This window comes from Lampetra fluviatilis, chromosome 10, assembly GCF_964198595.1.
Source record: "Lampetra fluviatilis chromosome 10, kcLamFluv1.1, whole genome shotgun sequence".
Taxonomy (NCBI): domain Eukaryota; kingdom Metazoa; phylum Chordata; class Hyperoartia; order Petromyzontiformes; family Petromyzontidae; genus Lampetra; species Lampetra fluviatilis.
Genome location: NC_136284.1, coordinates 7,125,401 through 7,153,290, shown reverse-complemented (window position 1 = coordinate 7,153,290; position 27,890 = coordinate 7,125,401). Strand labels below are relative to the sequence as shown.

The 27,890-nt window shown below is 48.5% G+C and overlaps 2 protein-coding genes across 2 annotated transcripts; both read right to left on the bottom strand.

Moving 5' to 3' along the window:
- Positions 1 to 2,453: 2,453 nt before the first annotated feature.
- LOC144934510 (uncharacterized) lies at positions 2,454 to 8,783 on the bottom strand. Its single transcript, XM_078860355.1, has 6 exons — positions 8,593 to 8,783; positions 5,981 to 7,234; positions 5,702 to 5,849; positions 5,247 to 5,362; positions 4,949 to 5,099; positions 2,454 to 3,999 (listed from the first exon to the last, which is right to left on the bottom strand). The coding sequence occupies exons 1-6, from the start codon at positions 8,593 to 8,595 to the stop codon at positions 3,782 to 3,784; spliced, it is 1,890 nt and encodes a 629-aa protein (XP_078716481.1). The 5' UTR covers positions 8,596 to 8,783; the 3' UTR covers positions 2,454 to 3,781.
- A 2,200-nt stretch (positions 8,784 to 10,983) lies between these two features.
- Positions 10,984 to 17,077, bottom strand: PHB1 (prohibitin 1). The gene is made up of 6 exons (XM_078860354.1): positions 16,943 to 17,077; positions 13,680 to 13,841; positions 12,892 to 13,034; positions 12,648 to 12,764; positions 12,436 to 12,531; positions 10,984 to 11,796 (listed from the first exon to the last, which is right to left on the bottom strand). Exons 1-6 carry the CDS (start codon positions 17,034 to 17,036, stop codon positions 11,581 to 11,583), a joined length of 828 nt encoding a protein of 275 aa, XP_078716480.1. The 5' UTR covers positions 17,037 to 17,077; the 3' UTR covers positions 10,984 to 11,580.
- Between the last annotated feature and the right edge of the window lie 10,813 nt (positions 17,078 to 27,890).

Sequence of the window (27,890 nt, the reverse complement as noted above, 5' to 3'; positions counted from 1 at the left end):
AGGCGGTCGGGACGGGGGCGCCTAGCCTTTGATGTGAATAGTTTAAAAGAAAACGCAGGGGCAGTAGGGAGGTCTCTTTTTCTGGAGTTTTGACACGGAGTCAGCGACGAGGGAGTCATCGGGCGAGCCGCTAGATTGTCTGCAGGACGATCTGAGCGCCGCAAGGTCACCAAGAACTACAGACGGTATCGTATTACGCGCCTTACAACACCTCAGAGCGGAGAGTAGGATCCGTAGGAGAGGGTTAGTTCGGGGTAAGGACGAGTAGGAAAGCGGTTTAACAGAGAGCGCAGCATAGAATAGGGCTGCACGCCACCGGAGAGTGGGTTAGAAGCGCCTTGCTGGCCCGCACACACACACGGGTGGCTCGGTGGGTTAACAAGGGCTAATAAAATCTCGAACGTAGTAACAAAACCGTGTTGTTGGGTGTTTTTGAACGTGGTATTAGCGTGCACTGCATTCGCGGGTGTGTGGTCGTTGTATGCGTAAAGGCCGTGGTCTCTGTACGATTGTGCGGGTACGGAGGTGTGTGTGTTAACGCCCGGGGAGAGCACTTTTGTGTGTTGGCGTGCCTACGCAGCCGTGTGAGAGGAGAATCGTCCTTGTACGATACTTGTGTTGACGTGCACGCGCGAGTGCGGGAGGGGACGAGTCGTCGTGTCGGCGTGCGCCCCGCTCGCGTGTGCGAAACCGCGGTGCGCAGTGAAGCTGTTAGCTTTGTGCGAGCTTGCGTGTGCTCGTTACTTGCGTAAAGTGCGGCGCGGTGGTGGGCCCCTGACCCCCAACCCCGCGGCTCGAGCGCGTAATCGGCTGCGCATTGTTGTACGGTTTGTCTTGCGCGCACGGCGGCGGCGGCTTGAGTCGTTGTGTCAGCGTGTGCCCCGCTTGCGTGTGCTCATTACTTGCGTAAAGTGCGGCGCGGTGGTGGGCCCCTGACCCCCAACCCCGCGGCTCGAGCGCGTAATCGGCTGCGCATTGTTGTACGGTTTGTCTCGCGCGCACGGCGGCGGCAACTTGAGTCGTTGTGTCGGCGTGTGCCCCGCTTACGTGTGCTCGTTACTTGCGTAAGCTCTCGGCGTGCGTAATCGGCGTACCCCAGGTGCGCGATCGTAACGTGAGCGGCCAGCGCGGCGCAGAGCGGCGCAAGAGTGGGTATCGCGTGTGGAGCTGTGTGTGGGTGTGCGCGCACGTAATTAACCATGCATGCTACGCGGACCCGCGGTGGAGGGGAATCCTCGGGCGACGGCTCCCACACCATGGGTGAGGAACCTAGCAGCGGTTCGCTTAGCAGCGGGGGGGGCGATTGATGATGTTAGCCCGGCCGTTAGCATTATCGAGGGAGGGATCTCGGGGGCTAGCGACCCCCACACCTGCACCGCGTGGGTTATGGGATTTATTCGAGCACACTTCACTACGTTGGAGAGTGTTGCGGGTTCAAGGCGAAGAACGTATATGCGTGGGAGCGTCGAAGTACAGTACTACAATGTATTTGCTGCACTCCACTCTTGCTTCCCACCAAGCAGTCCTGTTGCCCAATGCCAGCCAATCCGTACATGGCGGCCCTACATCCAAGCACTTATTTAGCGTCACATCTGCTGAGCTCACAAGACCGGCTGCGTTCCGGGTAATGCCGTTATAGGTGCGCCACAAAAAAATTCACCCGTAAAAAGAAAGTTTTTCACTATAAATCCTTTATATGCGTGGCGGCTCGAGTCCTCTTGTCCTCTGGCTTGAGATGGCTGCCACCTATGGGTCAGATGATTGTCTGCCAGCATTAAGCAATTGGTAATTAAATATTTTAAAATTTCCCTAAACAGTGTAAAATTTAGGAAAACATTTTTCACGAAAATTAATTGTCACGCACGAGTCTGTGTGGAAAATGTCAGCTCGATTGGATGACGGGAAGTGTGTTAAAAAACAACTGAAAGATTTGCACGGTCGTAAGCAAGCAAGCACGCAAGCACGCAAGCGAACTTAATATAAAGGATTTAAAAAAGCAAGTGTAGGTGGTTAATAACACATCAACTTACAAATGTTAATGGTCGCCTAGCTTCTTTGTACCCGCTGTGTGTAGACTTGCGTGGCATTGATTTCATCCCTGTGGGATATTCTAATTCTTTCTTCCGATTTAAAAAAATCGGCGTTTCGTAGAAATCGATTGCAGCGACGTTCGTGGCACATGGGAGATACCGCACGATCTGAAACGCTTTCTGTGGCCCAGGAGCAATTAAAAAGGTGCCAATAAACAACGTGAAACATAACAAAACAGAAGCGAGACATTTCCTGTGAAAATACTCAGGACGAATCAATTCCCCTTAAAGCTTTGGATAAAAAAAACGCAGATACAATTGAAATTTACAAACTGTTAAACGTTAGGAAACGTTGTACAAAACGATACACGAAGCAACTTAACGGTAAATGATTTCAAAAGGCCACAATGTTTAACCGATTTTATTTTATTGTATTTTGTGCATTAATCAATATGCTGTTTACAAAGATGATTGACATACAAAAAGTTCACAGTATCTTTATACTGTTCGATAACAAAATAAAATTAACACATTCATTACATGATTACAATAAGAAATAAAAAGGTTCTATTCCAATTACATTACATCACAGTCACATTCTCTAATGGTATAATCAGCATCTGTTGAACATTATTAAGTCATGTTTTGTGTTGTTTAAAATGCCGTTTCCAATTACATTGCTTAACACGTTATTCCTGTGAGCCGGCAGTATTAAAACCGTGGCAGCATACACTAATTACAGGGTGCAATGGCAAGTAGTGCTTTACGTGGGTTAAAAATGCTCAAAGTACTTTGCAAACACCCCTGCACTGATAACCTTTAGGTACAGATTAAACAGGGTGTGTTTACTTAGCAATAATAAGACATCAGTATGATACACTGATCAACCTGTTTAAAGATTTTTTGTAACACTAATTTCTGTGTGGGAAAACTACAGAAATGCATGAAATGCAAATAGATGAATACATTACTGCACGAGTCGATCTGCAGCAATAATACGTCAAAGCATTAAACGGCTGTTTGAATACTGTACTGCAAATACGTAAAAAAATGAAAAAGCCATTTTGGCATATATTATGTACCTATTCTGGTACAATGCTATTAGTATATATTATTCAAGGTGTCTCAATAATAATAATCACGTTGCGTTTGAGGCACAACCAGTTGTTTTCACTCCTCAAATGGTCAAACCATTTTTTTGGAAATCCTATGACGAGGGGCTAAGTTGTATGCGCTAGTAGTACAGCAAAGTACAAAGTGCCTGCAAAATCGTCTAATTAAGTTTACGTAACCTAAAAAAATATTTTTCTTAAATACGATGAAATATGATATAAATGTAACATAACAACATGTGTCCAGGTCATGAACACAAATAATAACATATGGTAAGTGCTACTGAATAAAGAACAGCAAATATGTCCTATGCAAAGTAGAAGAAAATTAAATTCATTTTAAGTAGCAGCAGTATACGAACACGTGATCTTTTATTTTTAAAAAAGCCTGTAACCCTTATCGCTGCCAGATGGCAAAACACCATGGACCATGAATAAATTACAGATTTATTTGGAGATTCAGGCTCAATGGACTGGGGGATAATAAAAGTTGGGTTTATAATATTGCATAAAAAGGAATGTCTATGAATCCTCTTTAACAAACGTGGCAATTTGTGTGTCTCTAAACAAACCTTCCTTAAAAAGAACGCAACCACACGACCCGAGGCCACTCTGACACACTGGTGGAGTGACGGCGCGTCACAGATTTGCCGCAATGTGCACGTCCATGTTGATCTTCTCGACGGCAAGCTGGCACCTCTCGCGGTGTGCTTTCAGCATGTTGGAGAAGCGAAAGCGCTGCCCGCAGGCGTCGCACGAGTACGGCTTCTCCCCGGTGTGCGTGCGCCGATGCCGCTTCATGTTGGGCCGGCTCGTGAAACTCTTGCCGCACACCTCACAGATGTAGGGCTTCTCTCCTGTGGAGGGCAGGAGAAAGGTTTGCATTTGGAATTAGCCACTAAAGCGTAGGATGTTGCCATTGTGCTGTCTAGCTTCTCTTTGTGTTTAGCTGCTGCAGAATATCCCAGGGCGTGGAGTGGAACATTGGAAGCCACCCAGAACACGCAGTACAAGCTGAAAACACATTGTTGATCCACAAAATAATTAGGTCCTCCCAAGATGTGGACATGACTAGCTAGTCCCCCTTTTCAAACTCGACTGATGGCTTGGTTGATTTCCTCGGGTTATGCCTTCCCCCACCCCGACTAAGCTCCCCTCCCTCTCATTTTTTCCTCCATGTTTGACACTTTTCACCTGTTAAACCGAGCAAGTGGTGATGCACTGCAATACTGGTTTGGTCATTGAGGATGGAACTCAGTGTATTTGATCCTTGATGTATATTTTAATTTAAAAGTTTAAAAAAGAAATGGTTTATGAAGGACAAAAATAAAGCAGCTGCAGATACTGAAACCACAATGTTGCACATCAATGGCGTGTTTCGTTAACGGAGTACTGACCATCTATTTGTGTGCAATTAAAACATTTCCATTACATTTTTACAAAAATGCAACATGCTATTACCAAATCATTTGGAATGCACATGATTTCGTCAGATCTCATCTGAGCTCGTAAGCCAATCAGTGTAGAGCCTGAATATTGCTTGGATTGGCAAACATCTTACATAAACAGGTGCCACAGCCTGCAGAGTTATGTTTAGAGCAGCCGAGACTAGTGCAGCAATAGCCCTTGTTTTACCGTACATGTCTGTACCTCTCCACTTTCACAAACCCATACTGACCAGTGTAGTGAAGTATGCCAAAAGAACACACCACGACTTTCACGGCATGGGGGAGGCTTTCATCCAGCACGTACATTGACAAAAGAACTGTACACGTCCATGTGGCAAATGCACACTCCAAAACCTACCAGTGTGTACTTTTAAGTGCTCGTCAAAATACTGCTTCATGCTGAAATCCTTTCCACACCATTGGCACATAAACTCCTTGTGGCCAAGGTGCACGCTCATGTGGTTTCTCAGCTGATATCGGTACATGAAGCACTCCGTACAGCTCTCAAACTGCATGGGTGGAAATGCACGAGGGAAAGAGAGGCACAGAAAACATTCACAAAAACACAAGCAAAGCAGAAACCATTCACACCAACTGTACGTGCTATTATAAAACACATTGTAGAATGTTACTCCACTCGAGGTACACAAACATACCTTACACTTGTACGGTCTGAGCCCAGTATGCTTCATGCTGTGAACTTTAAGAGACATGCTGCGCTTGAAAGATTTTCCGCATGTCTCACATGTGTACGGCATATCCTCACGGTGCGCTAGACAATACATTGAAAACAACTTTAACAACGGCTGCACACCCACAGACAAAGGCATTACAGAAGAACCTCATTACAACAAAGCTGGCACATTGAAGTTTCTACATTCAGCCAAACCAAAAGTCTAATTTAACTCTTTCCAATAGCGTCTTCATTTAAATTATAAAAAATGTCAAGGTTACTTCGGGTTTTTTGTTATAAGAAGGTTCTACTGTAATTAAGATTGTACATTTTCATACGCAAAATCAACACAATACACCATTGCACAACAAAAGTTAAACATTCGTTCCGACTCCAATGCGGGATTCATTCACAATTTCTAAGTTAATCCATACTCACCAACCAAGTGTTTTTTTACTTGAGCCACAGTGTAAAACTTTTTACCACAGATATCACAGGCCACACTCCTCTCTGTGAGACTGTGCACTGTCTTAATGTGTTGCTGAAGGTACCAGAGTTTCTTAAATTGCTTCTCACATGTGACACACTGAAACAGACCACAGGCAAAGGTAAATTACGCATAATATGTTTACATTGTTCAAGCCCAATTCTGATCAAGTATAATTTATAGAGTACATTTTTTTTTTAATGTGGGCAATATATTTTCATAATTCTCACCTGAATGCTCTTCTCACAGTCCGTTTGCTGATGGAGCCGCAACTCCTCTTCCTTCACGAACCTCTTTTCGCACCTCTCACACACGTGGCTTCTCTTGTGGCTCACAGTCAGGTGCTTCTGTAAGTAGATCTTGTTATTGAAGACCCGCTTGCACTTGCTGCAAGGGAAGCGTTCCTTTTCTTCAATCTTCTTCACCTTCCGAGGTGTCACAGGGGGCCTCTTCCTCTTGCCTCTCCTCCGCACGTCCTTGGAGGTGAGAGGAGGGCGACCGCGGCGGGGTCGGTGTTTCTTTTCATCTTCACTGCCCGGTTCCTCCTGCTTGATTTCCTCATTTAACTCTTCCTTCACCTCTTTCTTTACTTTCTTCCGCTTGCCTTTAGATCTGCTTGTGATTATATCTCCGGAGCCCTGTGAGACATGTAGAGTCTGGTTATTCAGATTCAACTCCACAATGATCTGCTTGTCGTCTGGATGCAGATAGGACCTAGTGCTGCGACGCAATCCATAGTCAAAGTTCTGCTCATCATCGTCCTCCTCCTCGTCATCATCTTCATCATCCCCGCCGCTCTCCCAGTCTCTGTCGCTGTCAGAGTTTTTTGCTTTGGTCGACGCGTCCGAATCGGAGTCTTCTGCATCGCCATGGTAAATGATGTCGTTGTCTTCATGGGGCTGCGCATGCTGCCCCTCCGCGGACTGCCCCGGGTTGGTCAGGCCCTCCGCGCTGGCCATGTTGGAGTCTGCCACATCAAAGGCCCGCGTGTTTAACAGCTTCTGGCAGGACTCTGCGAGCTGGTCGAGGTGCAGGGCGCGTGCTGTGCTCATCACATCCTGCACGTTGCCTTTGGTGACGTGCACTTTGGCCGTGTAGATGAAGCCCAGCACGTGCTGGAAGCCGCGCGCCGACAATTCCTGCAGGCGCAGTTCCAGGCGCTGGCGGCCACGACCGACGGACGGCTTGAGGCCCTCGGTCGCAAAGAGGCCGCCGAAGAAACGGCTCCCTGCAGCCAGCACGCCTCGGTGAGCGGGGAACTTGTGCTGCCGCTGCTTCTGTTTGTTCTTGTGCTTGTGTCCAGCGCCGGTGCCCTCCACCACAACCACGTCCACGTCGCACAGGTGTGGCTGCTGCAGGCGCTGCTCGTTCAGCTGCTGCGTGAGCCGCGCCGCGTGCTGCTCCACATCCTCTCGCAGCGTGTACTCTGGCACCGGCAGATCTTCCACCCTCTCTGCCCTCAGGGTCTGATTCTCCAGTTTAATCTGAACAAGAATAGCATCAGCTTTTTGATCGTACCAGCATAATGGAAACTAAAATGGGTACATGTCTACAGATGTAAAATAAGAATTTTTGTTTTATGAAAGAATGAAAAAATTGGTGATATGTAGTGACAGACTTGCTTAGGAAAAAATAAGGTCCAAGTTTATGGAAGGTTGAAATGATTAGTTTGCAATATGTAAACTTGGCACTGACAGAGCCAGTGTTTTACCTATATTAAATGTTACAATTCGCTCCCCATGTCCTGGGCAGCCTCTACAGCAGTTGTGCTTCATGCCATAGTTGTGGTTCTTCTCACGCAATGGAAATAAAACAAACAAAAAACAGCAAATGCAAATAAAACAACACAACATAATAAATGCACAATGATCAAAAAAACAATGGTTAAAAAATATCACGAAAAATGCTTCAAATGAAGATGTAATTTATGAATCTAAAACACAATATCCATGTGGGGTCTATGTCAATCCACTGCTGGATGAGCGCCTCGCCACTACAGGCGGGTCTTGGGGGGGGTTACGTGACCACGATGCTCAGTGCGCATTGGTGAAGGCGGGTGAGCATCGGCGATGGAGCTCAAGTACAATACAATGGGATCTGTCTGCACTGCCCTCTGCTGCTCACAACGAAAGGCCGCCAGATGCTTACAGCACTTTATTTATGCATTTGGTGGTCGCCCATCCATCCAGGCACTATCCAGGTTCATTCTGAGATCTGAGGCGATTTGGCCAAATGCACACGCACAAACCACTAAGAAAATTCAACAGGTTCGTCGAGCAATCCATATAACACCTTCACCTGTACGAGTTTAAAAAAATCTGAATTTGTCACAGGTATAAGGACTTCCCGCCCACCGTGCACGCGCATACTTTTTACATATATATCTACCCGTGACATTTCATTGCCATGTTGAGTTAACACATTTTAAACGAGGGCACACATCGGAGGCGACGCAGGAAAGCAGCAAGAATAACGCGACCGCAGCGGATCAGCATGGGGTCCTCCTCGCAGTGCCGTCACACAAAAACGTATCTCCAATACCAGCTTAGCTCCTCCTGTACGGGGGGGAAGGCAGGCGCACACAGCCCAAACAAAATGCGAGACCCGAGCGAATGAAACCCCGGTGTGTCGTCGTGGCCACGCTGCTGCTAATTAAGCGAGCAAGCCAAATAAAGACGAGGCCGCCTCGCTCCTACCGCACCGGGGTGGGTGAGTGGGGCGGGGAGGGAGCGCAGGTACACGGCCAAGAAATCAGGCAAGAGTCGGGGGGCCCGAGCGCGACCAGGCCTCACGCCCAACAACAGCGCGCGGATTAAAGCCATCAGTTGCAACGGCGTGTTACCATCTTCACGGTGCTCCCGCAGTCCCCGCTAAGCGTGCAAAGTAGCGAGCGGCGAGGGTTCGTTGTTGCGCTTGAATGTGGTCCCGACGAGCTGAGTAGTAATCTGTGAGAAAGGCGAGAAGAGAGAGAAATCTCCCGGTGCGGGGAGCCCAGCTCAGAGCGAGCGCGGGGGGGGGAGGGGCCCCGGCACATGGATGCGGGACTCGGGGCGTCTGCGTGCGGCACAAGACGCCTCACTTGGCGCGCTGAGCAATCGGCATCAACGTGTTTTGACAGCTGTCAGCCTTGGTCACTCCACTGCTAGTTGTGGGGCAAGATGAGTCACTTGACACCAGCAGCAGCAGCGTTAATACCATCGTCGGTTCAAGGTCAATTCAGGTCGTGTGAGTTATTAGATCGTACTTTTGACCACGATGACCGATGGTCAGTGCAGGCAACCCCTTCTGAAAAGGTCTCGAGACACTGAAGCTTTCCTGGGTCATAATAAAAAGAGCATTAAACAGTTAAAACAACGTCCTGCTCAAATGTGGCCCCAGTAAACAAAAGCCAACGTTGGCCCAACGTCCTGTGTTGAGTCGGGTCCTCATCACCTGCTCACAGTCCTGGGACAGTCTTGGGTGCGAGTCTCTCCATAGGACAACCACTGTTGACTACCCCATGAAGTGGTACTAGATTTATCGACTCCGGAGGGATGATGCGCTGACTCGCACAATCCTTTTGGCTTACCTCGCCGGTTGTATTATTATGAAACCATCCAGTCACTCACTAGTGTATTTAATTGAAAGTAGGCTATGTAATTCCACTCGGAGGATTCAAATGGCTTTCTATTTTTAATTGTCATTAATACATTTTCTAATGGACTTATCAACATGACCTGGTCTTAAGGGATTTTTTTTACATCTGATCAGCGGTTATTTTTGGGGTTCCAAAAATATGCCCAGTCAAGACTAGGTCACGTATTTTTACATCCCAAATGTGTAAAAAAAAAAGATCACTCGGTAATTGAGAAATATGTATCAATTATATTCCTGTTAACCCATAACGTTGTTTTTTCTGCAATATTTTGCTGTCTGTTTGCACTTAGTCACATTTTCACTTTAAGATGTTTTCTTGTTCATGTTTTTGTTTGTTGCGGTTGCACCCTATTCAAGAGCCGAATGGCTCACAGGGCTACACCGAATAAATGAACTTGAACTTGGCGATTTGAAACTTCCTTTGCCTGCGGCCGCAGTGTATCCGTGCGTCCCGGCGCATCTTGTCGCTTGCACGGTGCTGTATTCAGGTTGCGGGGTTGGTGGGGATGGCCGTGGCCGGGTTTCGTGCGCGATTTCTTCAGGGATGCAGGAGAGTGCAGCAGACGAGGTGCCAGCACCGCCATCTTGTGAGCTGCACATGTCCAGGAAGACGACTCCCGATGCACGACACGTGGGGGGCCCCCACCCCCATGGACAAAGCCGTCTCCCCACCCCCCTTTCATGAAGTCCACCCATACCCCCCACCGCTGATGGTGCAGTCCATGCGGTGGGGGGGGGGTCCTGCCAGAGTGTTTTTACGTCACTGCGGGGCATGACGATTAATTACAGAATTCCCGGCGACGTTGTCGTCAATTGTTCTGCATGCAATGTGCTACCCCCCCGCCCAACTCAGTGGGAGTGTGGTTCATTTTTTTTCGATGTTCAAGATTAACTGGTGGCACACGGTGGATTGATCTCCCTGCAAATGTATATCGCTTAAAAGTGCTACAAAATATAGTACATTGACCAAACGTAAGTTATCATAAAACAGTATGAAGTATTTGACCTTTTTACCCCCGTAATTAAAGGCGATTCTATTTTTAATAGAATATATTATTTTTTTACCGTAAGGCCTCGATACACATTGTGTGAATAAGGCTAGATCAAAGTAGCTCTTGAAAAAAAATCCATTCATTCCTCAGCACAAGATCACGTATAGTATTACTCTTCCAACTACCATGGTCATAGATTCAAATGTAAATAAACATGTGTGATGCAAGGAATGAATCCAAACCAAGATAGGAAACGGTGATTTAAGTAATTATTTGTGTTCCTATAACCAAATACATATATGCAGGTTACACCTAAATTATTGTACAAGTGGCATGTTGAGAGGGAGGTGAGATTATAGAAAATAATCCATGTTGGCTGGAATTGCTTCGTCACCGTCCATATAAAAAAATGTTAATTGCCACCGTACTTGTTTCTTCAATATAAGGTTATGCTTTCAAAAGATGTCAGTTTAGATTGTTTTTTATTACATATCTATATTGATTATATATGTACTGTGTAGATGTGTTTACAGACCCTTAAATCTCTTTTCAAAGTTATTTGCCAATTTCCATACACGTCACAAAACACCACAAGCACATCCCACTGCACTGTACCAATCTTTAATGGGAAACAATTTAGAGTAATAAAAAAAGAATGTGCAGTTATTTAACAATGCCAACAAGACCATTAACCATTCTCATAAGACTCTTACCACCCCTTTCGTGCTCCGGCCCAATGCTTGCAACTACTCACGAGATGCACGGTTCATACATGGCAACAAAATCTCATTTGTTGTACATTACATTTGCAAAATGTAAATAACTATACCAAGGCAGTGAATAATCACACTGAATATTTCGTGCAAGCCAAGGGGCTGTTTAAACAAAATCTTCATGTTTACTGGACCTCAAGGTGGCAAAGCTATGGAAGGGTCAGCCATAAATCTCAGTATTAGCAAATGGTGACTGCAGATAATCCCTGATGTATCACAGGATCTCGAGGCATTTTGTCCGATGTCAGAGTAAAGATCTAAAATAGCTCTGCAAGATGTAATTTTTAGATTTTGGTTCAACAAAACAAGTTTCTGGTCATGGAAATAACACCAGCAAGACTCAATGCAATCATCAGATTTCAAAATGGAACAGGTTGACCAGATAACATTAAGCGCTCTTTCAAAAAAAAAACTATTGTCACAGTCGCTTTACTGTGCTGGGAGCTGGAGCAGCGTGTGCTGCCCCGAGGGCAGGTAGGCTACACCTCGGGACTTCGACAGCTGCATGGCGATGTCTTCTGCCGCCTCCAGCTTGCGCAGCTCAACCAGGCCTTCTCCAGCCTCGGATATCGCCGTTGCGATCAGCTGTGCAGCCTTAGCATCACCCTCGGCTGCAATGATGGCCGCCTTCTTTTGCTGCTCCGCCTGAAAAGGGTCATAATGCACCAGTTAACAGCTGTACGAATGAGGGAGTCAACTTCAGTATCTGGAAAGTTACGCTGAAGATGGCAGACCCTGGGAAGGAGATTCGAGTCAGGATTGCCTTGGGGAAAAGTGAGATTAGGCAACCGAGGATACTGCCGATTAGAAGAATGAGGAAAGTTAAAGAAACTCGGGGAGAGCCTGTTATGGAATAGAGTTGAGTGTAGCAGAAACTTGGACTAGAAAGGAAGACATAGAAAACTTGGAAAGGATTGATGTGGTGTCAAATAGAGGCAATAAATCGTCATAAAAAAAGGTACTTAAGCAGATTCAGGTGGACTTGTCTAATTATACCAGAAAAGGTTAAATGTGGATTGGGTACATTCTCAAAGATAGAACCTTGATGAACAATGTTCTGGAAGGGTTAGCTGCTTGATGAATTGAAGACGGGGGGGGGGGGACTTCCAATGAATTAAATAAGTCTCAGAGCAGACAAAGAATCAGAGCTCAGGAGTATAATACAACGGTTATACATTATTTCAGTGTTCAGACATTTAGCCAACATCAGTTGTTTGGCTGATTAAACCATTGAGGATTTTAAATACCACAATTGTAAACATGTCAATGAAGCTAAAAACTCACCCTTTCCACGACGAAGCGTGCTCTCTCCGCCTCCTGCTGTGCTACTTGCTTGGCCTCAACAGCCTGTGTGAACTCTCTACCAAAGGTCAGATGAGTCTGTAGACAGAAGCACAAGTTAGTGAGACCTCCAAAACCATAATCAAAGGATACATGTCAAATAAAAAAAAAAGTGAGTGCGGGTGCTTTGTTTTGAATTCCAGTTAATGACATACCAGGGAGACATCATCCAAGATGAGCCCAAATGTGGCTGCTCTCTCCATCAAGTCATTGCTGACCTGCCTGGACACCAGCTCTCGTTGGGTGATCAGCTCTCCAGCATCAAACCGAGCCTATAATATAACGTGTGAACATATGCAAAGTCGTTGAAATATTCAAAAAAATAATTCAAGCTACTTTAAAACAGCAGCAGCTAATGGATACCACATGGTTTAGAAGTGGTCAGGGTAAGAAACTTACCACAACAGCCTTGAGGACCTCAGTGGTGATCGAAGGCAGCACACGTTCATCATAGTCCTCACCAATGCTCATGTAGATTTTGGGCAGCTGGCTAGCGATGGGCCTGAACAAGATCCTCAACGTGATGTTGACATTCTGCATATCTGAAAAGGCCAAACAAAGTTGCGTGAAATTACTTAAAATACAATCCATTCATATATATTTTTTAAGTGTTCCATATCACATGGATGTCATGCCTAACCAAGAATAGGAGCAAAACACCATGGCACATCATGAAACGTGTGTTGATGGGTACATTTCTACTTGGGATCCATTGAACAATTCCACTTTCACTGATCTAAAATAAGGTCTCAAGAGTAAAAATTGTGGCCATATTATTTGATACTACAGCAAGATGATAAACGTATACCAGTGTCTTCCTTGTTAGAAATCTTGAGTACAGTAGAGCCAACATTTCCCCTACTGCTTATTGTGCCTCAAGGGCTTTTGTGGACTATACAGATGATTTCTAACTATAGTGAAACCAATATACATGTCTAAAAGAACATGGCCACATTGTCTCTTCGAGTTGGTGGTTTAAAACGGCCGTGTGCATTATACACGCAGTATTACAATGTCATGTGACATGCAAGGCATGATGGGAGGATTGCAGATATGGTCACAATCATGCCTTTGGTGGTCTAAAATAACATTGTGTATTATTAATTGTATTTGTTTATAACATGCACTCAGGTTGTAAACAAATGGGTTTCATCATTTCAAGAAAGTATTAGAAACGGTCCACTCACCTTTGCTACCAGTCACGACAGGCACATTGCGAGGTCGAGAACGGCAGTCAAATATGATCGGCCGCTGAACCCAGGGGATGACAAAGTGAGTGCCTTCGCCGACCACCAAATCTTGCACTCCACGGAATCGGTCGAAAATGACCGCACGATGACCTCCCTCCACTGTCAGAAAGGCAAGAAAACCAAAACACATTAATTCAAATGAATGCATAAACAAATTCCAGTAAGCATACTCTTGTTATACATCGTTCTCGGTACCTCTGTGCAAATCGCTGCAGTCTGTCCTCATTGCAACCCATCACTGAACACATTCTCCAAATAGGCTTGAAATACAGTAAGTAGTACCACCACCGCAGGAGGTACAAAAATAACAATGCTTCCCATCCAGAAGGCCAATTCTCATTGCCACCTCCCCTCATCCAATTTGAAATTATAGAGTGCCTGAATCCAACTATCTTGAGACACTGTAAAGATATTGGGAAATATTAATTTGATGTAGAGAGAAAGCCTGGGATAGGCAGAGGGGACAAAAAGGGTTTGAGCTAAGACTTAATATGGGCAGGGAGTGAACATTATTGGAGAATGAGCGACCTACCACTGGCAGCTAATGTCACAGTCAGCACATAAAACTAACAAAATAGGGGTTGTGCACAATGAGGCAAATAGTCACTCACAACTCAATAGCAACAGGTGACTAAGGATGCATGGGTCTTTGAGAACCATGATCATCACTTTATCATGCATTCACATACCGACACATAAAATACTGGGATTACGATGAATTACGATTGACACAATTATAACTAAACCACGGTCTGCCATCACCCAAACTCCAATATCTTCGTCCCTAAATCACCAGCGCAGGAAGGTGACCAGTCTAATTTACATGGCACACAAAAGACACCAGGCCAACAACGGATGGCAGGATATGAAATAGGTCTAATATATGAGCACATATCTGTACATGTACTGCCCTTTTGAAAATCCAATGTTGGATGGGGGCTACCCCAAGCCATGCAGGTCTTGGAAATGATTTGACCATACTTCACCTCATCGGATGGTGTGGCATTTTGAAGATGGGGAGCACAATCATGGGGGGGGGGAGAGTGAAGTACAGCACAACAATGTTTTTTTCTACACCGTCCTCTGCTGCCCACCACATAACCCCGCGGTAGCCTATAATGACCGCGTGTGCATGGTGGTTATCTATTATTCAAGGACTACCTAGGCTCAACTTTGCAAAGCTAACGAGATCTTACGATAGGCTCAAAGGCTTACCATCACTATTGTGTATATACTCTCGATATGCTGATGAACCTTATGCGAGTTATGTTGCCGTCACAAACGCATGATCACAATGCTGGACAGAATAAACCTGACCCTCAAAACAGGCACGTGTATTCCACATGCCTCGGCCAGATGTATTACTTGTTTAGAATTGCTGAAAGCCCGAGGTGGTTATTGAGTGATAAAACTAGTAATTAGCACGGCTTGCTATGTACGGTGCGAAAGAAGTTCAACATACATACAGGGCACGGGGCTTTAAAAAGGGATGATGGCCGGTGGTCGAGAGGATGACGAAATCGCTACCAGGGGGAACACTCCCGACAGGACGTGAACCATGGAGATGGAGCGATTAAAGCAGCTCTTTAGCAGGAGCTAAATGGATTGTTGGATTACACGACCGTGAGATGACGGTCGATTGGGGAGTCGTTAATGATCACAGCGGTTGACAATGCCTGCAACTAATGGTATCATAACCTTTAGTTAATACAAGTGAAACATGCACTGTACCAGAATAACCTTGGTTTCAACTTAGCCAGGTCATCACAATCACTGCCATCCTTGCACAGTGCTCATGTAATAGCCAGAGTGAGATATGACGCACACATGTGTGCCCTGCGCTTTTAATTTAAGGGTTGGTAGACCACGTAGAGACATCGGATAACTTCCAAACTCGCCACACCACAGCAACGTGGGTTCATGAACCGGTCTGTGCGGTCAATGTCGTGGCTTCCCTGCCCACGTGTGTCAGCGAACCAGGTAACCTCAACCTGCCATAGATGTCATCAGCGCTGTGTATGTTTAAACCTCCAGTTATATCCTCAAAACGTTCCGTGGCTATGATAAACAAAACATGTTGTTAGTCTTTTTGATGTAAAACTTTCGTGACTGCAGGGATTCATATTCTTGGTTCTTTCGGTAAAGTCACGTAGAAGGGAAATAAGAAAATAATAAATATATAAAACAATAAGACGTTTCTACTGCAACACAAGCAATCACCATCAGGTGTTAAATCCACACCTGATGATGAAATCCACAGCAAGAAATTTTCAAATTTTCTTGCTGTGGATTTCACACCTGATGATGATTGCTTGTGTTGCAGTCGAAACGTCGTGAGAATATCTTATTGTTTTATATTTTTATTATTTTATTTCCCTTCTACGTGACTTTACCGAAAGAACCAAGAATATGTTGTTAGTCCTTCAGCATATTATCCAGCAACATTCGGAAAAGCAAGTAAACTCTGGAACCGTTTCAACCTTCAGGTCACATCGGCAGCCAAGCCTGTAAAATACATTCTGCCCAGTTTTCTGATCTCGATTTGAAGCTTTCGTGACTGCCGGAATCCATACTCTTTGGTTCTTTCGGTAAAGTCACGTCGGTATAAAACAATAGATCACGACGTTTCGATCGCAACATAAGCGATTTTTATCAGGCGAGACAATTACAGCAGGAAAACTGCTGAAGCAGGCGAGAGAGCTGCAGTTTTCTGATGTTATTGGGACGGGCACTTCATATACACTAACGTATACGATGGGGCCCTGTTCAACGTAACTGATTGCAAGATTTTACCATGTGATCATCAGAACGATGGTGGTGGTTGTGGTGTTATAATGTGTTGCAGAGCACGAGCTCAAAACCTCAAAACGTAAACACTAAAAAGTTATAATAGTCTTGAATTGAGCAAGGTTATACGGACGTGGGCATAAAAAAAAAGAGGCGACAATGGGAGAGAATAGCAGAGTTCTGACCTGCAGCAGTGTGGTGGTGTCTGGACACAGTGTGGATGAGACGAAACGACTGTCAAAGTATCTGGTGAGACTGTACGAACGAATCCTCGCCATGGGGAGGAGGTGGAATCAATGGCGATGTTAATGGTAGTGGTGGTGGCGATGCTGCTCCCGCCGTAAAATCATCTCCCTCTTTTTACTTTCTTTCTTTTTAAAGAAACCCCCCACGTCCACCAGAAGGCCTCTCACCGTTGTACAGAGCCGTGTTGACGATTCCTCCGGCCACCGCAAGACCGAGGCCGACTTTCCCCACCGTGTTCAAGATCCTGGCAGCGGCCGCCATGCTGACAACGCGTGGTGCAAGAGAAGAGGAGGGGAAGGTCACGGCGGGACCGCGGTGACGTCATCCCGTGTCGGAGCCGCGACGGAATTTGTGGATGGCGATGACGTCATGTAGCCGTTAATTACGACGGCCCCGCCACCGGCCATCTTACGTAGGGAGCGGTCGCACATGGCAATTTTTAATCAAAACAAAAAAGGTGTTAAATCATCAAACACGTTTCAAACGTGTGATGATTATCAGGCCCCCTTGGTGTAAAGTGGAATTTCCAGCTCTTATTCTATCATACCTATCAACCCTTTATCACCTTATTACAGACCAATTAAGGCCTTATTGATCACCCCGTGCCCTTATAAATCTCAACGTTCGTCCTTCAAAGTCATCACAAGAAAGAAACACAAACAGACAAATGTTTTATTTTTTTGCCCGTATTGAAACGGTTGTACGCATGGAATTAAATTTCCCTGTGCAAAAATACGGGTAAACCTGTATGGGTTTACAGGTATGTTATCTGACCACTGTCTCCCTGGCCTATTTATGAGCTATGGGAATGGGAAAAAACCTAAGAATATGGGAATGGGCCCATTGCCCGAAACGTCGCATATATTTTTTTAAACCACAGGAGTTTTTTTGAAGAACGTGTTGAAAGTGTATAATTTGTGCTTGCGCACCATTGGCAACGCAGCAGCAGCATCACCAGATATTGTCTAAACATACGTAATAGGAGTTGGGTTTTTGTTACCCACGGGTTGGGCTCAGCGTTGTGTTTGTGCTGCACTCCTGAGAAACGCGGTTTAATGTTGCAGTGAGAGTACAGTTTTGATGATAGTTCTATTGTTGACAGAGCCCCACGGTAACCCATATGGAGATGGCCGTCTTGACCTCCTATTTGGAGTTAAATATTTTGAGTTCTTACACAATTTTTGCATTACTCTCCTCCACCAATGGGAGTCTGTGGGTCCGGTTGTGAAAACAATCGACTGTGCGCATGAAGTGCGGACGGACCACTTTGTTACTGAATCCCAGCCAATGTCATGACTTGTCTTCCAAATGACTCAGCATTTGCAGGAAAAGTAACACTGTAGAGACCATTTTTTGGAAAGTTATGTTTGTTTACTTTTATATATTTATATTTCATTCAAGTTGTATCAAAACCACAACTGCCACAATGGAAACTCAAATTATTGTATTTTTTACCAATTTAACATTGCCGCCCATTGCATCACCCGTACTTTCATTGATTGCTATATACACATATATATATAAACAAATCTAAACCCATATGTTAATTTGCTTCATTTTCTCTCTCCCCCACGTTAGGGGCCGTCCATAAATGACGTCAAGCGATTTTGGACGATTTTTGACACCACCCCCCATCGTCACACGGCGTCACAAAAAGTCAGACCCCTCCCCCCTCAAATATAACGTCACAAAGCTCTGCCCCCCCCAAATTTTTTTAACATGCTTCAAATCGCTTTAAACTACAGTATTGTCATTGTAGTGCGTAATTAATGTGGCGCTGCACTCTGATGCTGTTGGAGAAAACATTTATTAAAGTCTATTTAATTAAGTAGTACGTGTTGTCTATATTTATTTAAAGTTGCGCATTTTGATGTAACGTTACATTTCTCACCCCCCCCCCCCCCCCATCGTCACACATCGTCAAAAATGTTTGACCCCCCCCCCCAGGTGCATGACGTCATTTATGGACGGCCCCTGATTGTATAGGTGGTGTTGCTAGACAAAGTGCAAGTCAGCGCTTAGTCTAACTAACCACTCACATTCACTCTCATCACCCACATTCACTCTCAGCACTCACATCCACTCTGACCACTCACATTCACTCTCACCACTTACATTCATTCTCACCACTCACATTCACTCTCACCACTCACCACTCACTTCCACTCTCACCACTCACATTCACTCTCACCACTCACATTCACTCTCACCACTCACATCCACTTTCACCACTCACATCCACTCTGACCACTCACATCCACTCTCACCACTCACTCTCGCCACTCACATTCACTCTCGCCACTCACATTCACTCTCACCACTCACATTCACTCTCACAACTCACATTCACTCTTACCACTCACATCCAGTCTGACCACTCACATCCACTCTCACCACTCACATCCACTCTCACCACTCACTTCCACTCTCACAACTCACATTCACTCTCACCACTCACATTCACTCTCACAACTCACATTCACTCTGACCACTCACATCCACTCTCACCACTCACATCCAGTCTGACCACTCACATCCACTCTCACCACTCAGATACACTTTCACCACTCACATCCACTCTGACCACTCACATCCACTCTCACCACTCACTCTCGCCACTCACATTCACTCTCGCTACTCACATTCACTCTCACCACTCACATTCACTCTCACAACTCACATTCACTCTTACCACTCACATCCAGTCTGACCACTCACATCCACTCTCACCACTCACATCCACTCTCACCACTCACTTCCACTCTCACCACTCACTTCCACTCTCACAACTCACATTCACTCTCACATTCACTCTCACAACTCACATTCACTCTGACCACTCACATCCACTCTCACCACTCACATCCAGTCTGACCACTCACATCCACTCTCACCACTCACATTCACTTTCACCACTCACATTCACTCTCACCACTCACTTCCACTCTCATCACTCACATCCACTCTCACCACTCACATTCACTCTCACCACCTACAGACATTTACTACTCGTACTCAAAATTCACTCCCCCATTCGGACCACGGCAAGATCCTTCTGTTTAGAGCACGCGCTGCCCAGAGTCCTGTATTCGCGAAGTGCAGAAGCGCGTTTTATCCAGCAAGGTGGCGCTCCACTCATTCACTCCTTACAAACAGCGGTCAGTCACGGCTGTTTGCCCAATGGCGTCGGTCAGGAGTCGGTCACCTAGGCTCCGGTGCTGCCTGTTACTCTCTAAGGACTGCTTCATGACGATATTTATTGAGACCCGTCTCGTATTCACACGGCTCTTGACATATTGAGTTGTTTATCGACCGTTTTTCATGTTGACAAATGTGTTGAGCTAAACATAAAATATTTACTCCCATCGCATCTGCCGCACGGCCTTCTGGGAGTGTGTATACTTCTTGGCTAAGTTCAACAGTTGCCAAGAGGCACCAATACTCGCAAAAGGCCGTGTGGCTTCATTAATTTTGTGTAAATCAGTCCAAATTAGGTCAAAGACCATTTGTGGGCACAGGCCTGCGTTGTGTCAGTAATGGTGTTTAAATCATCAGCTGTGCACGGCTCTTCCTGACATCACAGCGGATGAGGCATGTGGCTGATCGGACGTGTAAAAATACTTACGTGGACAAATGTGGTCTATTTTCTGCTTATATCATGTTATATTCTCCACGATGCAAATTTTATTTTAAGTTGTACATAGGTCAAATTACATTCCTTCAGTTTCTTATATAATAGCTCCCTTATACAAGAGTCAAAGTTATTTCCTGCTCAAATTAGCATTGAGGCTGTGCTGATCACCTGTTTAAAGCCCTGATGCATTGGTGAAAATGGCATATTCCTATGGAAGGGGCAATTATATCCTTAGCACAACCTCGGGTGACTTCTCAACCCCAGACAGATACTCAGTTTAGTCAACCCCCAATGAAAACTTCAACTCACAACCTTCCCATTCCGAGCAGCTAACTCTCCCACTGAGGCACCTGGTCAGCTCTACTTATACAATTTTGATTCATGTACAGTAGTGTTTAAATGCAACATCTCAGTACAGTATTTAGATAAGTTCAGCCTTCATTGGACTCTATACAATGAAACGTATGTTGTTGGACAAATGTCAAGATAGACAATTAAGCTTTGCATATGTAATGTAGTAACTCGGCGGGAGACGACTTCACGGGTAACACACTCTTTATTTTATCAAACTTGGTTACAGGTGACTAACACCTACTTTGTATCTCGGGTGACAAACACCCACTTAGCTACTTGGCGACTAACGCCCACTGAGCTACTCGGATGACCAACATCCACTTAGTACTCGGGTGACAAACACCCACTTAGCTACTTGGCGACTAACGCCCACTGAGCTACTCGGATGACCAACATCCACTTAGTACTCGGGTGACAAACACCCACTTAGCTACTTGGCGACTAACGCCCACTGAGCTACTCGGATGACCAACATCCACTTAGCTACTCGGCGACTAACGCCACTGAGCTACTCGGATGACCAACATCCACTTAGCTACTCGGCGACTAACGCCACTGAGCTACTCGGAGGCACTAGGTCTTCAGCTCCGTCTTCGGGTCTTCAACTGGGTAACTCTCCCCGAGTGCTCTCGCGCGTCCCCCTTTATACCCCACCTGCGGACGTCGCTGCGAGCACCCACTTCTTCGACCAATCGCCGGGCGCTGGCTACGATCCTCTTTTCCCACATCTCATCGTGCCTCACCACTCACTCCGCGCCGCCCCGTCATCTGTCACTCCCGGCGCGCGCGTCCACACCACGCCCACAACGCGTGCCCAACCCCGCACCCCGCGCCGCCCCGTGATCCATCACTGTCACAGTCGGCGCACGTCAATACCACCACTACATCACCCCCTACCACATAGCTCGCAGCCGCCCCGGCTGCTATAAAAATATACAAACCGGCGAGTGACAATAGCAATGTGTATACAAAAAAAAAAAAATGGAAATTTTTTTTTTTCTTTCGACTCGTGCAGTGTCCCCTTTTCTTCCGAGCGTCCCTACAACGGGACATTACCCCGGCAGAGGGGAACACCGGGCGAGCTCGGTGTAGAGCAAAAAAACCGTCTTCATGAAAATTGTTGAGACCTAGCCCGAGTCCGCCTTGCCGGTCCGTCGTACGGCACCAGACGCGGTTGAACGTCCGGTGGTGCCGGCGGTTCAGGAAGACATCGGCCAGGCATCGAGGACTCGTGCGTGCCCCGGGGTTCAGGCTCTCGACGGTCAGCAGCCGTCAAGCCCGAGGCACCTGGGGGTGGGTCAGGTGGAGACACGTGAGGATCAGCCTGCGACACCTCCCTCCCCGAGTCGACGGTCACATCACACGCCCGGTCGTCACGGCACAGAACGGGGTCACACGGTGCCGCATAGGGCTTCAGTCGGGAGGGGTGCACATACCAACGGCGTTTCCCCCATTTAATCTGTATACTCTGGGGTCGTGCAACCCGCACAATTTCCACCGGTCCCCTCCAAGGTCTCAACAACTTGGGGGACGTAGCCAACGGTGCATGTGGACAATGCAGCCAGGCCTTATCGCCTGGTTTCCAATCATGCGTATGCACCCTCCGCTCATGCAATTTCTCGTTTGCAATTTGCCGCGACCGCGAATTCAACCTTGCCGCCTCGCGCGCTTCAGTCAATTTGGCGATATTAAATTTGATGTGGTCTGCCAATTTAGATTTTGCACGTGGCTGGGAAATCCCCAGTTGGACGTCCATGGCCGGATCGGCCTCCCGCCCATACATAAGAAAAAATGGGGAAAACCCCGTCGCCGCATGAGGGGCCATTCGATAGGCCGCGAGTACCCCCGGCACCTGTAAGTCCCAATCAACCTGATCGTCGCAGACCTGCTGGCACAACATAGACGTAATCGTCCTGTTCAGACGCTCAACCATCCCGTCAGTCTGCGGGTGGTAGGGGGAAGTATGCACTTTCTTTGTACTCAACAGGTCGCACACCTCGCGCAACAAAACGCTCGAAAAATTCTTCCCTTGATCCGTCAGCAAGCGTTCGGGGGCGCCCTTGTCCAACACATAACCCTGGACAAAGGCGTCCGCCACCGCCGCAGCCGACTGGTTGGCGAGCGGCCATGCCATAGGCCATCGGGTGAAGTATTCCACGCCAACCAGCAGGAACCTATTTCCCCTTGGTGTAACCGGAAAGGGCCCCAAGATGTCCAACGCTACCAATTCGTTTATACGCGAAACCTGAATGGATTGCAGCGGTGGATTAGCTGCCAATGGTGGCGGTTTCCTTTTGGCGCACCCTACGCATCCCTTAAGAATATTCGCCACGTCGTTACCCATCCCCGGCCAATAATAGTCTCGCTGGATTAGGGCGAGCGTTTTGTGAAAACCCAGATGCATGAGCCGTTCATGAGCTGCCAGAACAACCCTACCCCGCATAGCAACAGGCACAACGAGCACGTGACGCCGGGACATGTTGTCCCACCTCATCAAAAGGCCCTGTCTGCACACCCAGGAACCGACCCGCGCCTCCCCTTCTTCGGGAGCGCCAACTTTCCGACGCAGCGTAAGTAGGGAGCTGTCGGACATCTGGAGGCGGCCCCACTCAATGAGGGGCAACGACAACAGCGAATCCCTCCCCGTGGGGGCGTCCTCTCCCGGGGTGTCAGTGGCGGCGAGCGCAACTCCTGGGGTGCCGGCGACCGGGGGTTTGCACCGCGCTGATCCCAACAAACATGTGCAGTCCGTGCACGGCGGCAACCGCGACAAGGCGTCCGCGTTTGAGTGCCGCAACCCCTTGCGGTAAATCGTCGTGAATTGGTAGTCTTGAAGGACCTCCAACCATCGGGACAATTGGCCCGATGGCTGTGCCACGCGCATAGCGTATTGTAGAGCCGCATGGTCCGTCCGGACCGTAAAATGACGGCCGTAAAGATACGGCCTGAATTGCTGTGTAAAAAACACAATGGCTAACAATTCACGACGAGTTACGCAATAGCGTTGTTCTGCGGGGGAAAGAACCCTACTACCGTAGGCGACCACCCGTTCAACCCCCCCGACCACCTGTGAGAGCACCCCCCCGATACCCGTATTGCTGGCGTCCGTGTCAAGCAAAAACGGTTGTGTGAAATCGGGGTAACACAAGGGGGGAGCCTGCACCAAAGCGTCACGGAGAGAGCAGAACGCAGCCTCCTCCTCCGCCCCCCAGTGAAACCTCACACCCTTAGCCGTCAAAGCGTGCAGGGGCTTGGCTATGGTGGCAAATTGCTTGACAAAACGACGGTAATAGGAGGCAAAACCAATGAAACTACGAACCTCCGTGACCGAGGTTGGCGTTGGCCATGAGCTGACGCAATGCGTCTTAGCAGGGTCCGTCGAGATCCCTGAACGACTCACGATATGGCCCAAATACCTGACCGATTCCCGAAGCAGAAAACATTTAGCCGGTTTAAATTTAAGCTTAGCGGAACGCATCCTGAGGAACACCGCTCTCAGTCGCTGGAGGTGCTCCTCGAAAGTCCGACTAAAGACGATAATATCGTCAAGATAAATCAAACAGGTATCCCATTGGAGGCCCGACAAAACCAATTCCATGAGTCTCTGGAACGTGGCGGGAGCGGAATGTAAGCCCATGGGCAAACGGTTGAATTCAAATAGGCCCCCAGGTGTCCGGAAAGCAGTTTTAGGTTTTGACTCGTTATCGAGTGGCAATTGCCAAAATCCAAAAAGCAGATCGAGTGTGGAAAAAAACTGCGCTCCCGCCAAGGCATCCAGCGACTCATCCATCCTGGGGAGCGGATACGCATCCGCCATCGAGATTTTGTTTAAGCGGCGGAAATCGACACAAAACCGCAAGGACCCGTCCTGTTTCTTTACTAGGACAATAGGAGCACCCCACGGACTAGAAGAGGGCGAAATGATATCGGCCGCCAACATATCATTAACCGCCGATTGCACATGTTCCTTCTCGGCCGGGCTGAGCCGGAAGGGATTCTGACGAATAGGGGCCGCGTCCCCTGTAGCTATGTGGTGGCGCAACAGGTCAGTGCAGCCGATATCGTACTTATGTTTGCTGAACACGTCAGCAAACTCGATGAGCAAACCCCTCAATGCTCCCAATTGCACCCCGGACAAGTTAGCAGAACCCGCACACAGCGAGTCCAACCACTCAGTCCCCTCATCACTTTGAGGATGCGACTCGACAGTGAAATCTGCTTGAGCCACGAGCCGTTCCTCAACGGGTAGCGGCGCGGCGTGAGCCAGCACCGTTCCCTGCGCAATTACGGCCGGCCGCGACCCCGTATTCAGGACCATTACGAACGGCTCACTGTCCCCTCTCACCATGGTTTGAGCAACCGCTAAGTCGAGGCCCTTACTGGCTCTGTTTGACGGCCCCAACAGCACCCCCTGTGCCTCCGCACCCACCTCGAGTGGCTTCCTGAACCGAAGGGGTACTAACATTTGCGATCCCGGGGGCACCCGTACAGTGTGAGTCGCCAGCGCCTGCACCGTCGCACAAACCGTGCGCACTTTGATAGGGCTCGACAAGAAGGCAACCCGCCGACCTGACGGAAGCTCTATGCAGGCCTGATCTATAAGAATTTTGATGGGCATTTTTGACAAAAAGTCCGTACCTAGCAAACAGGGAACGGCCAGCGATGATGATACAAAAATAGGGCCCGCTAATTTAATGTCACCAATGCAAATAGTCGCCCGAATCTGGCCGATGATCCCCAGGGATCCCCCATTCGCCGCATAAAATGGCACGTCTACTGGCAGAAGGGGTCTACTTTGGACGGGAAGAATGTTATAAATAAGGTCCGAGATGATGGTGGCCGACGCACCCGTGTCAACAAGCACCCGGACCTCAACCCCGTCAATGAACCCCGTTACCACGGACCCGGCTGACGCAGCCACGATCCTGTGGGCCAATTCGGACCACTCGACTGCTTGCGGGCCGCGTACGGACCCCCCTCGCCGAATTGAACCCCCGGCACCCAGCCGCGAACCCCCCACCGCGAAGCGGCGACCCGAATGTGCCGTGTTTGTGGACCGAACGTGTGAGGTGCCGCGACTTGCCGGGTTTTGTTGGGATGACTTGTGGCCCTGGTCGTCGTCCCGACGTGGTCCTGCGGCGCGCTGACGCGGGGCCCGGCACCCGGCTGCGACGTGACCCCGAAGGCCGCAGTTGTAGCAGACGACGGACGTCGTAGGTTTCGGTTGCTCCAGCTTGCGGGGCGAACGTGTGGGCGAACGACCTCCCGTTCTCCACTCCCCCGGACGCGATGCAGCGAAGGCCTGCTCCTGCACCGCAGCTGGCTGAGGTTCGGCGATCGTGGCGGCCAGTGCCGCGTTCCCCGGCCATTTGCAGACGACCCCCGGCTTGCGTTTGAGGACCTCGTACGCGTGAATGCTCGTGGCGATCGCCAGGGAGCAGATCTCCATCTCGTCTGCCACGTTGATGGGGACCCCCAACTCGTGGGCCAACACCAGCAGCTGCTCCGTCACCATGGCGTCCTTCCCCTCCTTATCCATGCGGGGAAAAGCTGCGTCCGCCAAGGCGAGTAGTGCCGTGCGGTAGGCTAGCGTCGTTTCCCCAGCCACCTTCCGCCGATCGTAGAACTGGTGGCGACACGTGGAGGGCGGTCCGAACACCTTCGCCATCAGGTGTAGTGCGGCCTGGAGCGTAGAGCGGGACGACCTTGCAGCAGATGTGAAGGCTGCAAGCGCGTCGTCGTCAAGCATCGCTGGCAACGCACGCAGGGCAGTGGTGTCGGACCACCCCGACATCTCCTGATGAGCGAGGAACCTTCGTTGGAAGGCTCCCCAGTCGCCCCCATCCGCCTTGAACGCCGACAGCGCGGGCAATCTTTGCTGGAGGACCCGATCGTCGTCGACGTCGGAGAGATTTTCCCGCGCTCCGCTGGAGTTGTGTAAAATGTCGGCTCGGTTGTCAGGCGCAAAATGGAGGGCTCCGGCGCGCGCTGATGACGTGGGCTGCGCTGCGCGGAGGTGTCCGGCCACGTGGCGTCCGTCTTTCCCGCCAATCGGTGGCGGCCCCCCAAAAACGGCGGCAACTTCCAGACTTTTGGCGCGAAGCGCCTTTTGGCGGGAATCCTCCAACGTCGCTTCCTCCACGACCCCCGCAGCCGTTTTTCCGCTCGCCGGAACGGAGATGTCGGCCAAGACAGCGGCGGCGGCGAGTAGCAACTCCGCCAACCGGGAGTGCGCGTCCTGGAGGCTGGTGTCGGAGGCAAGCGGAGCGTCGGCCATCACCGCGAAGTGCTGCATCGGCGGCAACTCCTCGTCCTCTACTCCCGAGGTCGGTGTCCCCGGTACGCCGTCGTCATCCCGACCTCGCTCGTGGGTACGGGTAGTCTTCCTTGTGTCCATACTTCTTGAAGATAGGTTTACTTCTGACGCCAGTTGTAATGTAGTAACTCGGCGGGAGACGACTTCACGGGTAACACACTCTTTATTTTATCAAACTTGGTTACAGGTGACTAACACCTACTTTGTATCTCGGGTGACAAACACCCACTTAGCTACTTGGCGACTAACGCCCACTGAGCTACTCGGATGACCAACATCCACTTAGTACTCGGGTGACAAACACCCACTTAGCTACTTGGCGACTAACGCCCACTGAGCTACTCGGATGACCAACATCCACTTAGTACTCGGGTGACAAACACCCACTTAGCTACTTGGCGACTAACGCCCACTGAGCTACTCGGATGACCAACATCCACTTAGTACTCGGGTGACAAACACCCACTTAGCTACTTGGCGACTAACGCCCACTGAGCTACTCGGATGACCAACATCCACTTAGCTACTCGGCGACTAACGCCACTGAGCTACTCGGATGACCAACATCCACTTAGCTACTCGGCGACTAACGCCACTGAGCTACTCGGAGGCACTAGGTCTTCAGCTCCGTCTTCGGGTCTTCAACTGGGTAACTCTCCCCGAGTGCTCTCGCGCGTCCCCCTTTATACCCCACCTGCGGACGTCGCTGCGAGCACCCACTTCTTCGACCAATCGCCGGGCGCTGGCTACGATCCTCTTTTCCCACATCTCATCGTGCCTCACCACTCACTCCGCGCCGCCCCGTCATCTG

Excerpts from the sequence above, each read along its gene's own strand:
- LOC144934510 (XM_078860355.1), bottom strand. Across the intron at positions 5,850-5,980 it reads ACTGTGAGAAGAGCATTCAG|TGTGTCACATGTGAGAAGCA; the intron begins GTGAGAATTATG and ends GGTCTGTTTCAG. Across the intron at positions 4,000-4,948 it reads GCACTTAAAAGTACACACTG|GAGAGAAGCCCTACATCTGT; the intron begins GTAGGTTTTGGA and ends TGCCCTCCACAG.
- PHB1 (XM_078860354.1), bottom strand. The coding sequence starts at position 17,036 with ATGGCGGCCGCTGCCAGGATCTTGAACACGGTGGGGAAAGTCGGCCTC. Across the intron at positions 12,532-12,647 it reads TCTTGGATGATGTCTCCCTG|ACTCATCTGACCTTTGGTAG; the intron begins GTATGTCATTAA and ends TTCTGTCTACAG. Across the intron at positions 11,797-12,435 it reads CACGCTTCGTCGTGGAAAGG|GCGGAGCAGCAAAAGAAGGC; the intron begins GTGAGTTTTTAG and ends GACCCTTTTCAG.